This window comes from Grampus griseus, assembly GCF_964374135.1.
Source record: "Grampus griseus genome assembly, chromosome: 10".
NCBI lineage: Eukaryota > Metazoa > Chordata > Mammalia > Artiodactyla > Delphinidae > Grampus > Grampus griseus.
Genome location: NC_139004.1, coordinates 56,721,329 through 56,733,616, shown reverse-complemented (window position 1 = coordinate 56,733,616; position 12,288 = coordinate 56,721,329). Strand labels below are relative to the sequence as shown.

The window sequence follows — 12,288 nt, the reverse complement described above, 5'->3', positions numbered from 1 at the left end:
TTTTCACTGTATCTTCACAAGGCAGAAGGGGCAAGGGAGTTCTCTGGGGTCTCTTTTTTTTTTTTTTTTTTTTTTTTTTTTTTTTTTTTGCAGTACGCGGGCCTCTCACTGTTGTGGCCTCTCCCGTTGCGGAGCACAGGCTCCGGATGCGCAGGGTCAGCAGCCATGGTTCACGGGCCAAGCCGCTCCGTGGCATGTGGGATCTTCCCATACCGGGGCACGAACCCGTGTCCCCTGCATCGGCAGGCGGACTCTCAACCACTGCGCCATCAGGGAAGCCCTCTGGGGTCTCTTTTATAAGGACACTAATACCATTCATGTGGGCTCTACCCTCATGACCTATGTACCTCCCAAAGGCTCCACCTACAAATACCACCACATTGAGGATTAGGTTTCAACATATGAATTCTGAGGGGACACAAACATTCAGTCTACAGCACTCCCCCTACATGATAAGTTGTTTTTCTCTTGCTGCCTTCAAGATATTCTTTGTGTTTAGGTTTCAATAGTGTGACTATGATGTGTCTAGGTATAGATCTCTTTGTTATTTATCTTTTTTTTTTTTTTTTTTTTTTTTTTTTTGCGGTACACGGGCCTCTCTCTGTTGTGGCCTCTCCTGTTGCGGAGCACAGGCTCCGGACGCGCAGGCTCAGCGGCCATGGTTCACGGGCCCAGCCACTCCGCGGCATGTGGGATCTTCCCGGACCTGGGCACGAACCCGTGTGCCCTGCATCGGCAGGCGGACTCTCAACCACTGCGCCACCAGGGAAGCCCTGTTATTTATCTTAACTGTGGTTCGTTAAGCTTCTTAAATTTGTAGATTAATGTTTTTCCTCAAATTTGGAAGTTTTAGGTCACTATTTCTTTCAATATTTTTTTGTCCCTTTTACTCATTTAGCTAAATGAGAGCTGACAGATTTAACAAAGTAGATGTTACAGTCATACACAATTGAGCACAGATTGAATTTGTGCCTGAACTTGATGTAAGTCAATTTGATTGCTTTCTAAAAAAGACAGTGGGGCTTCCCTGGTGGCGCAGTGGTTGAGAGTCCGCCTGCCAATGCAGGGGACACGGGTTCGTGCCCCGGTCCGGGAAGATCCCACATGCCGCAGAGCGGCTAGGCCCGTGAGCCATGGCCGCTGAGCCTGCGCGTCCGGAGCCTGTGCTCCGCCATGGGAGAGGCCACAACAGTGAGAGGCCCGCGTACCGCAAAAAAGAAAAAGAAAAAAAAACAGTGGACTTAACGTGTATTTCAGTGTGTATTTTGGGTTACTTTTACCATTGACTATATAAGTCTGAGTATGTAAAGGTTTAGGGAAAAGAATATACTTCTATCCATGTTCTGAAGGGAGGACTTTGACTTTTAAAAATAGAGATATGATATATTAAATAAGACAACAATTGCATATTTAAAGAAGAATAATTCAGTGGCAGATCTAAATTCTATTGAGTTAGTAACTAAAAACTATAATTGATATTTAAACCCAGCATGATATGTATGCCCAGCATCACTGATTAGCACAATATTTCCTAGAAGACTTTGGAAGTAGACTGCTACATTCAGATCCCAGCTCTGTCACTAGCTGGGTGACCTTTGGCAAGTTACTTAACTCTCTTTGCCTTGGTTTCGTCATCTGTAAAGTAGGAATAATGATAGTACCAGGGGCTTCCCTGGTGGCGCAGTGGTTAAGAATCCACCTGCCAATGCAGGGGACATGGGTTTGAGCTCTGGTCCAGGAGGATCCCACGTGCCGCGAAGCAACTAAGCCCGTGTGCCACAGCTACTGAGCCTGTGCTCTAGAGCCCATGAGCCACAACTACTGAGCCTGTGTGCCACAACTACTGAAGCCCACGTGCCTAGAACCTGTGGTCCACACAAAGAGGAGCCACCACAGTAAGAAGCAGGCGCACGGCAGCAAAGAGTAGGCCTTGCTCACCGCAACTAGAGAAAAAGCCCATGCGTAGCAATGAAGACCCAATGCAGCCAAAAATTAATTAATTAACTAAAAAAAAAATAGTACCAACTCATAAAATAATTGTGAAGATTAAATCAGGTTAAGGTAGAAAATACACTTAGAAAAGTATTTAGGGACTTCCCTGGCAGTCCAGTGTCTAAGACTCCATGCTCTCAATGCAGGGGGCCCGGGTTCGATCTCTGGTCAGGGAACTAGACTCCATATGCTGCAACTAAGAGTTCACATGCCGCAACTAAGGCCCAGTGCAGCCAAATAATAAATACTTAAAAAAAGAAAAAAGTATTTAGCACACAAGTTGCAGTGAATGCTAGCTGTCATTATTATCTACACCAGGGGTCAACATTTTCTTAAAGGGCCAGATAGTAAATAGGGTTTGTGGGGCAGATGATATCTGTCACCACTACTTTTTCTCTGTAGTGCTAAAATGTGCATGGCTGTGTTTTAAAAAAGAAACCCAAACAAAAAAACAAACAAAAAACAGGCATCAGGCTGCATTCATCCTGTGGGCCAGAGTCTGTCAATCACTGATGATCTATATGGTGGTAAAATAATTTTTTTTTCCTCTTACACGACAGTCTGGGCATGAGTGACATCAGTTCAGCATGGTAACTCCACAGAGTTGGTGATTCAGGTTCCTCATATTTTATTGCTCTACCATCTCTAAGTTCTTGCTGCACAGTCCAAGATGCCTTACTACCACATCCACATTTCAATGGAAGGAAGGAAAGGGCATAAAGAGGTTATGCCACTTTCTGTGAGCAGTGGTTCTCAGCGTATTTGGCAATGTCTAGAGATATTTTAGGTTGTCTCAATGGGCACTGGGGGCGGTGTGTATGTGTGTGCTACTGGCGTGTAATAGGTAGAAGCCGGATATGCTGCTAGATCCGTTCTATAACGCACAGGATAGCCCCTGAAACAAAGAATTGCCCAGCCCAAAAGCCAGTGGTGCTGCGACTGATAAAACCTGTTAAGGGAACACTATTGTTTTCATCACAGTGGCTAGAAACTAAATCACACAGTCAAATCTGGCCTGCATGGGAGGCTATGAAATGCTGCCTTTCCTCTGGATGTTCATGTGCCCAGTAAAAAATGTTTTTTTCTTTTAATTCTAAAACAAGGGGAGACATATTAGGGGCCAATTAGCAGTCTATAGCATATGTCTTTCTAGAAGATTACTTGATGAACATGGAATCAGAACTGAGGTATTAACTGAATTATGTTCATTGCTAGTATCAAGGTATGTATACACAGGGTTATCACCATTCAGAGGACAGGAATCCTGTTTTTCAGGGCACCTTTTCCCTTGACAGTGTGGGAAATAAATTCCTAAACATTTACTCTTTGGTCATGTTCCCTTTTCAGTCATTTGTTAACACATTATTTTAACTAGGTACAAAACAACTGATTAGGTACAATTTTAGATGAAAAATACTATTGTCTTAAGAATATACTTTCAGTGTTTCCAAGATTTCTAGTTTACATGTTATTCCTTAGAATCAATTACTCTCTTTTATCCTCATAAAAAGAAAGTTTGGGGTTTCCCTGGTGGCGCAGTGGTGAAGAATCCACCTGCTAATGCAGGAGACACGGGTTTGAGCCCTCACAACTACTGAGCCTGTGCTCTAGAGCCCGCGAGCCACAACTACTGAGCCCGCGTGCCACAACTACTGAAGCCTGCACATCTGGAGCCCATGCTCCACAACAAGAGAAGCTACCACTCCCTGGTGGCACAGCGGTTAAGAATCCGCCTGCCAATGCAGGGGACACGGGTTTGAGCCCTGGTCTGGGAAGATCCCACATGCCGCAGAGCAACTAAGCCCATGCACCACAACTACTGAGCTACTGAGCCTGCACCCTAGAGCCTGCAAGCCACAACTACTGAGCCCCTGTGCCAGAACTACTGAAGCCTGCGTGCCTAGAGCCCGTGCACCGCAACAAAGAGTAGCTCCAGCTCACTGCAACCAGAGAAAAGCCCGCGCACAGCAAAGAAGACCCAATGCAGCCAAAACTAAAATAAATAAAATAAATTAACTGAAAAATAAAAAAAAGCCACTGCAATGAGAAGCCACGTGCCGCAACAAAGAGTAGCCCCCACTCACCACAACTAGAGAAAGCCCGTGCGCAGCAAGGAAGACCCAACACAGCCAAAAATAAAAATTAATTAATTTTAAAAAAAAGTTTGTTTCCTTTGTAAGACTTAAGCAGGTGGAAAAACTTAAACAACTGGAAAGAATTATTCATTTTTCCTAGAATGAGATGCTTTTATAGATGAGTGATTTCACTTACTATATGTTGATTTTCTTTAAAATGCTTCTACTCTCAGGGTAATCTAATCAAAAGTTTGTGTGTAGGGGGAGGGAATACCTTGTTTTTTTCCTCCATATTCTGATTACTCCTTAAAACCTCAGTTTTACAAATTGGTAGTCGTCTGATCTTTGATCTGTTACTTTTCTGGGCCTTTGCTTGTCTGTTTCCTGATGGATTAGGGTTAAGTAGGTGATTTTTTTTTAACTGAGGTATAAAATTGTAAGATATAAATAAATAAGATATATTGTAAGATAAATAAATTTGTAAGATATAAATAAAGCTGTAAGATATTTAAAGTGTACAATGTGATGGTTTGGTACACATATACACTGGGAAAGGATTAACTCCATAGAGTTAATTAACACATTTATCACCTCACATATTTACTTTTTTTTTTGAGAACATTTAAATCCTACTCTCTTAGCAAACTGCAATAATATGATACAGTGTTATCCACTATAGTCAACATGATATACATGAAATTCTCAGACCTTATTCATCTTATAACTGAAAGTTTGTACTTTCACCAACCTCTCCCTGTTTCCCTCACCCACTCAGCCCCTGGCAACCACTTTTCTACTATTTCAAGGAATTTAACTGTGTGTGTGTGTGTGTGTGTGTGTGTGTGTGTGTGTGTGTGTTTTAAGATCCCACATATTAAGTGATACCATGCAGTATCTGTCTTTCTCTGTCTGGCTTAATTCACTTAGCATAACATGCCCTCCAAGTTCATCCATGTTGTCACAAATGACAGGACTTCCTCCTTTTCATGGATGAATAAAGTCCATTGTATGTGTGTGTGTGTGTGTGTGTGTGTGTGTGTGTGTATGTGTGTATCACAATTTCTTTATCCATTCATCCATGACACACACTAAGGTTGTTTCCATATCTTGGCTATTGTGAATAATGCTGAACACGGGAGTACAGATATCTCTTTGAGATAATGACTTCATTTCTTTTGGACATATACCCAGCAATGCGATTTCTGGATCTTATTGTAATTCTTTTTTTTTGGCTGCGCCACACAGCTTGTGGGATCCTAGCTGCCAGACCAGGGATCAAACCTGTGCCCCCTGCATTGGAAGTGCGGAGTCTTAACCACTGGACCGCCAGGGAAGTCTCCCTGTAATTCTATTTTTAATTTCTTGAGGAACCTCCATACTGTTTCCACAGTGGCTGTACCAGTTTACACTCCCAACATCAGTACACAAGGGTTCCCTTTCTCCATATCCTTGCCAGCATCTGATATCTTGTCTTTTTGTTTTGTTTTGTTTTGTTTTTTGGCTGCACCACACGGCTTGTGCGATTTTAGTTCCCTGGCCAGAGACTGAACCCTGGCCCTTGGCAGTGAAAGCATGGAGTCCTAACCACTTGACCACCAGGGAATTGCCTGATATCTTGTTTTTTTGATAACAGACATCCTAACAGGTGTGAGATGATATTTCATTGTCGTTTTGATTTGCATTTCCCCAATGGTTAGTGATGTTGATCACCTTTTTCACATGTATCTGTTGGCTACTTATATGTGTTCCTTGGAAAAATGTCTATTCAGGTCCTTTTCCCATTTTTTTAATTGGGTTGTTTTTATTTTTTTGCCTCTGAGTTGTATGAGTTCCTCCTATTTTGGGGATGTTATCCCCTTATCAGACATGTGGTTTGTGAATATTTACTCCTATTTAGTAGGTTGCCTTTTTACTTTTTTGATGATTTCCTTTGCTGTGCAGAAGCTTTTTAGTTTGATGTGGTCTAATTTTTAAAGTTTTTGCTTTTGTTGCCTTTGCGATTGGTGTCAAATCCAAAAAATCATTGCCAAGACCAATTTCAAGGATATGTTTTCTTCTAGGAGTCTTTTTGTTTTTTTTTTGGTACGCAGGCCTCTCACTGTTGTGGCCTCTCCCGTTGCGGAGCACAGGCTCCGGGCGCGCAGGCTCAGCGGCCATGGCTCACGGGCCCAGCCACTCCGCGGCATGTGGGATCTTCCCGGACCAAGGCACGAACCCATGTCCCCTGCATCGGCAGGCGGACTCTCAACCACTGAGCCAGCAGGGAAGCCCTCTTCTAGGAGTTTTTATACTTTCAGGTCCTAAGTTCATGTCTTTAATCCATTTTGAGTTGATTCCTCTGTATGGTATAAGATAGAGGTCAGTATCATTTTTTTGTATGATGTTTGTTGTGGACTTATCATAAATGGCCTTTATTATGTTATTCCCTCTATACCCAGTTTGTCAAAAGTTTTCATTATGAAAGGATGTTGAATTTTGTCAAAAAGCTTTTTCTGCATTTATTGAGATGACCATGATTTTATGGTTCATTTTGTTAAAGTTGTGTATCATAGTGATTGATTTGCAGATGTTGGACCACGCTTGCATCCCTGGAATAAATCCCACTTAATCATGCTGTATGATCCTCTTAACATACTGTTGAATTTTGTTTGCTAACATTTTGTTGAAGATCTCTGCATATATGTTTATCAAGGATATTGGCCTGTAATTTTCTTTTCTTGTAGTGTCCTTGTCTGGCTTTAGTATCAGGGTAATGCTGGCCTTGCAAAATGAGTTTGTAATGTTTCCTCCTCTTCTAGTTTTTGGAAGAGTTTGAGAAGGATTATTATAAGTTCCTCTTTAAATATTTAGTAAAATTCACCAGTGAAGCCATCAGTCCTGGATTTTTGTTGGGAGGTTTTTGATTATTGAATTGATCTCCTTAGTAGTAATTGGTCCATTTAGATTTTCTATTTCTTCATGATTCAGTCTTGGTAGATTGTATGTTTCTAGGAATTTATCCATTTCTTCTAGGTTGTATAATTTGTTGGCATATAATTGTTCATAGTAGTCTCTTATGATCCCTTATACTTCTGTGGTATCAGCTGTAATGTCTCCTCTTTCATTTCAGAATTTAATTTATTTGAGTCCTCTCTCTTTTTCTCTTGGTGAGTCTAGCTAACGATTTGTCTATTTATCTTTTTAAGAAACCAGTTCTTAAAAACTGGTTTCATTGATCTTTTCAACTGTATTTTTAGTCTGTATTTCACATATTTCCACTGTAATGTTTTTATTTAACTTCCTTCTGCTAACTCTGGGCTCCGTCTGTTCTTATTTTTGTAGTTCGTTAAAAGTAGGTGATTTTAAATGTTATGTCTTGTTGTGTTCTTCCATTCTTTTTCCGCTTTCTTTGGTTTTAATTGAGCATTTTATATGATTCGATTTTTCTTTCCTCTCTTAGCGTATTCTTTTTTTTCCCTTTTTTAGTGGTTGCCCTGGAGTTTGCTCCACACATTTACAACTAATCCAAGTCCACTTTCACATAGCACTGTACCACTTCCCTGAGTTTCCTTTCAATCTCATATATCCTGGACTGGGTATTATAGTCTTGCAACCCAGAACTGTCAATAGGCATAGACCAAAAAAAAAAAAAAAGAAGAAGTTCTAAGCCTGCTCTCTGTGGCCAAAGGATCAGGAAAGGGGCAGCACAGCTCAGACCTAGCAGGGACTCCATCCCCGACTACATAGCTGGAATGGAAGGCTGACCGACTAGGCCAGAACCAGAGGTGCCAATGAAGACCAGACAGGAAACTCCATTGCCCAATCCACATCTAGTGCAGCAGGTAGGCCCATGCTGCCTACACCAGCACTACCGATAGGCCCAGCCAGTATCTCCCATTCTTCCACCCAGCAGCAGAAAGTGACCCAGGTCTGGCACCTCTTGGTCCTCTACACCAGGGGTCCCCATTCCCTAGGGTCGCAGACCGTTACTGGGCCGTGGCCTGTTCTAAACCATTCCCCCACCCCCACCCGAGTGTGTGGAAAAATTGTCTTCCATGAAATCAGTCCCTGGTGCTAAAAAGTTTGGGGATCGCTGCTCTACACAGTGGCAAAGGATGACCCAGACCCAGTGTCTCCCAACTCCCCACTCAGTAGCAAAAGGTGGCCCAGAAAAGTGCCTTTCATGTCCACAGGCAATACCACAGAATGAGTGGGAGCCCAATTGCGGCCAGGTGGCCTGGCCCACAAGGTGAGCCCAAGAAGTGCTCACAGACCCACAGGCACAGCCACTATCTCCCACCTTCCACCTAGCAGCACCAGGCCTGGGGAAGGGCACTCTACTCCAATGGGTGGCATCAGCAGGGATCGAGAAGAGAGCCCCAGCAGTGCCACAGGAACAAAACAAACCAGAACAACACTGCAAGGGCTCTAAAAAATCAGGGCAATTGCCTGCTAAAATATATTATATCACTATATTATTATTTTAATAGGATCAAGAGTCTCCTAACATAACATCCAAAACATCCATGATAAAATTTTTTAAAAAAATCATTCAACATACCAAGAACCAGGAAAAACTTCAAAAAGAAAAGACAACTAAATGATGTCAACATGGGCTTCCCTGGTGGTGCAGTGGTTGCGAGTCCACCTGCCGATGCAGGGGACACGGGTTCGTGCCCCGATCCAGGAAGATTCCACATGCCGCGGAGCGGCTGCGCCCGTGAGCCATGGCTGCTGAGCCTGCACGTCCGGAGACTGTTGCTCCGCAACGGGAGAGGCCACAACAGTGAGAGGCCCGCGTACCGCAAAAAAAAAAAAAAAAAAAAAAAAATGATGTCAACACAAAGATGAATCAGGTTTTGGAATTATTTGACAAGAATTTTAAAGCAGCCATCATGAAAATGCTTCTAACATACAATTTGGAATTCTCAAAACAAATGAAAAACAGAAAATATCAGCCAAAAAAAAAAAAGCTATAAAAAAGAACCAAATAAAAATTATATAACTGAAAACCTACACCAACTGAAATAAAAAGCTCAAGGAATGGGTTCCAGAGTAGAATGGAGAAGATAGAGGATAGAATCAGCAAACCTGAAAACAAATCAAGAAAATTTACTCAATCTGAACAGAGTAAAAATAGGCTGAAAACTGAACCTCAGGGATTATGGTACAATATGGTACAATAACAAAAGATCTAACATTTCCATCATTAGAGTCCCAGAAGAAGATGAGGGAAAATAGCTTGCAAAGGTATTCAAAGAAATAATGGCTGAAAACGTCCCAAAACTGGTGAAGACAAAAACTTATAGATTCGAGAAGGTTAGGAACCCCAAACAGGATAGACGTGAAGAAATCCACACTAAGACATATCATAATTAAACTTGTCAAAACCAAACTTTGGGACTTATCTGGTGGTCCAGTGGCTAAGACCCTGAGCTCCCAATGCAGAAGGCCCGGGTTCGATCCCTGGTCTGGGAACTAGATCCCGCATGCATGCTGCAACTAGGAGTTTGCACGCCACAACTAAGAAGCCCGCATACTGCAACTAAGGGTCTGCATGCCATAACTAAAAACATTCTGCATGCGGCAACTAAGACCCAGTGCAGCCTAAATAAATAAATCATTTTTCTAAAAAAAAAAAAGAAACAATCTTTTTTTTTTTTTGGCTACGCCATGTGACATATGGGACCTTAGTTCCCCAACCAGGGATTGAACCTGTGTCCCCTGCATTGAGAGTACAGAGTCTTAACCACTGGACCTCCAGGGAAGTCCCACGAAGAAACATCCTTGAAAGTAGCCAGAGAAAGGCAACATATTGCCTAAGAACACCAATTCACATGACAGATTTCTCATCTGAAACCATGAAGGCCCCAATTAAGTACCACAGCATCTTTCAGGTGCTGAAAGAAAAGAACTGTCAACTACAAATTGTTATACCCAGGGAAACTTTCCTTCAGAAATAATGGGGAAATAAATATATCTTCAAATGAAGGAAAACCAAATCCAGGGACTAAACAAATTTGTACTAACACAGAATCTACCACCATTTCTACAGGTAACAATTGTTATCTGTACGCAGGGACTGAATAGATATAATTAGCCAGAAATACTTGAACCATAAAATGTTACACAGGTTTTCAAATGTCATTTTATTTAAAAAAAATAATAATTTTTAATTTTAAAAAGTGATTTTATAAAAGCTTTTAATAATTTGAGAAAATAGTCAAGATATAACATAAAGGAAACAAAAAAGAAACAGACAAAATTATACATACAGTTTTGTTTTAAATATCTGTTAGCATATAAAAGAAACTGGAAAAGAATATTCCAAAATGTTATCAGTGATTGCAATGATTGACTCCCATAGGAAATTAGAAATTTCTCCTGTTTCTGGAGTTTCCAATTTGACTAAAGTACTTGTTACTTTTAAATGCTTACTAGCTGTGTAACCACTATGTACTGGAACTAGTAATACAAAGAACTCTGCTAACCCTCAGAGATTATGATTAACTGTGCAAAAGAATGGGGAATAGCCTCCATGAAATGATACAGCACAACTATCACTGCACTTATCCAAAAGAGAAGACTGTTGTCTTCTACATACCTGTGAATCTGTCCATTTTTATGCAAGTATTCCAACCCCTCCAGCACTTCTCTGAGTATTGTAGCAATGGTAGCTTCATCTAGGACTCCACTTTTATGTTCCCCCTTTGCCACAATGTGCTTAATAATATCCAGAACAGAACCTGAAAAGAGAAAACACAGTTTTCCATGATTTTTTTAACTCATTCAATATAATTCAGAGCCATTTTTAAATCAAAACACATGTAAACCTTTTCATAAACTTAGCTGTGTAGGAAAGAAAGGAAAAAATAGTAAATATAAGGATATACAGACGTTTAAAGTAATAATTTATTCTCGATTCCACTCTAGAACAGAAAGCAGCCTGCTAATATCCAAATAGTAGTTACACCAGCATCTTTTTTAGACTTCTAATGAGAATCTGAAAAAGGTAATAGAGGATTTTTTTCCCTTTTCTGTATATATATTTTTTCATTTTATTTTATTTTTTTTAACATCTTTATTGGAGTATAATTGCTTTACAATGGTGTGTTAGTTTCTGCTTTAAAACAAAGTGAATCAGTTATACATATACATATGTTCCCATATCTCTTCCCTCTTGCATCTCCCTCCCTCCCACCCTCCCTATCCCACCCCTGTAGGTGGTCACAAAGCACTGAGCTGATCTCCCTGTGCTATGTGGCTGCTTCCCACTAGCTGTCTATTTTACGTTTGGTAGTGGATATATGTCCATGCCACTCTCTCACTTTGTCACAGCTTACCCTTCCCCCTCCCCATATCCTCAAGTCCATTCTCTAGTAGGTCTGTGTCTTTATTCCCGTCTTACCCCTAGGTTCTTCATGACATTTTTTTCCCCTTAGAGTCCATATATATGTGTTAGCACATGGTATTTGTTGTTCTCTTTCTGACTTACTTCACTCTGTATGACAGACTCTAGGTCCATCCACCTCACTACAAATAACTCAATTTCGTTTCTTTTTATGGCTGAGTAATATTCCATTGTATATATGTGCCACATCTTCTTTATCCATTCATCCGATGATGGACACTTAGGTTGCTTCCATCTCCTGGCTGGTAATAGATGATTTTTAATCACCTCTAAAGAATCCCTAGGTAAACCATACCCATCAATAACACTTTAGTATAAGATATAACAAACCAATCTAGGCCTCTAACATCAGATTAGAGTATGCAACATTGTATAAATAAAGATATAAAACACAGTTGAAACGCAGGTCAAATTACAGAAGAAAACTTGGAAAGTAAATATCGCATGTGTATGCAAACTAATTTAAGGGTTAAAATTATGTTTCAGGTTAATAAGTAGTAGAAATAAAACAGGTAAGGCAAAGAAAAATATGAAAAGAATAAAAATGGCAGTTCTTTTAAAATAACAGCCCAGATGTATTATCAATCCCATTCTTCCCAGGATGGGAAATAATGCTCCTCCTAAAAATCAGAGAGAGGGAGGGAAATGACACCCATATAGTAATTAAAGTCACAGAATGCTGTCTACCATAACTGATGATGATTAAAAAAAAGTTTGCTAGAGATCGGTAAGATTTCTGGCAGTACAATGGCCCATAAAGATCACAGAACCAAAGCAAAACAATCTCCAATATTAAAAACTGTGCCAAGAAATCTGAAACATAACATAAAC

The 12,288-nt window shown here is 40.7% G+C and overlaps 1 protein-coding gene across 1 annotated transcript in view; it reads right to left on the bottom strand.

Annotated features, from left to right (window-relative positions):
• OXSR1 (oxidative stress responsive kinase 1) overlaps nucleotides 1-12,288 on the bottom strand; it is a 101,253-nt gene that overhangs the window by 49,759 nt on the left and 39,206 nt on the right. The window contains exon 4 of the mRNA XM_082663061.1: nucleotides 10,651-10,792. Coding sequence (XP_082519187.1) covers nucleotides 10,651-10,792 — 142 coding nt within the window. The remainder of the gene's footprint in view (nucleotides 1-10,650; nucleotides 10,793-12,288) is intronic.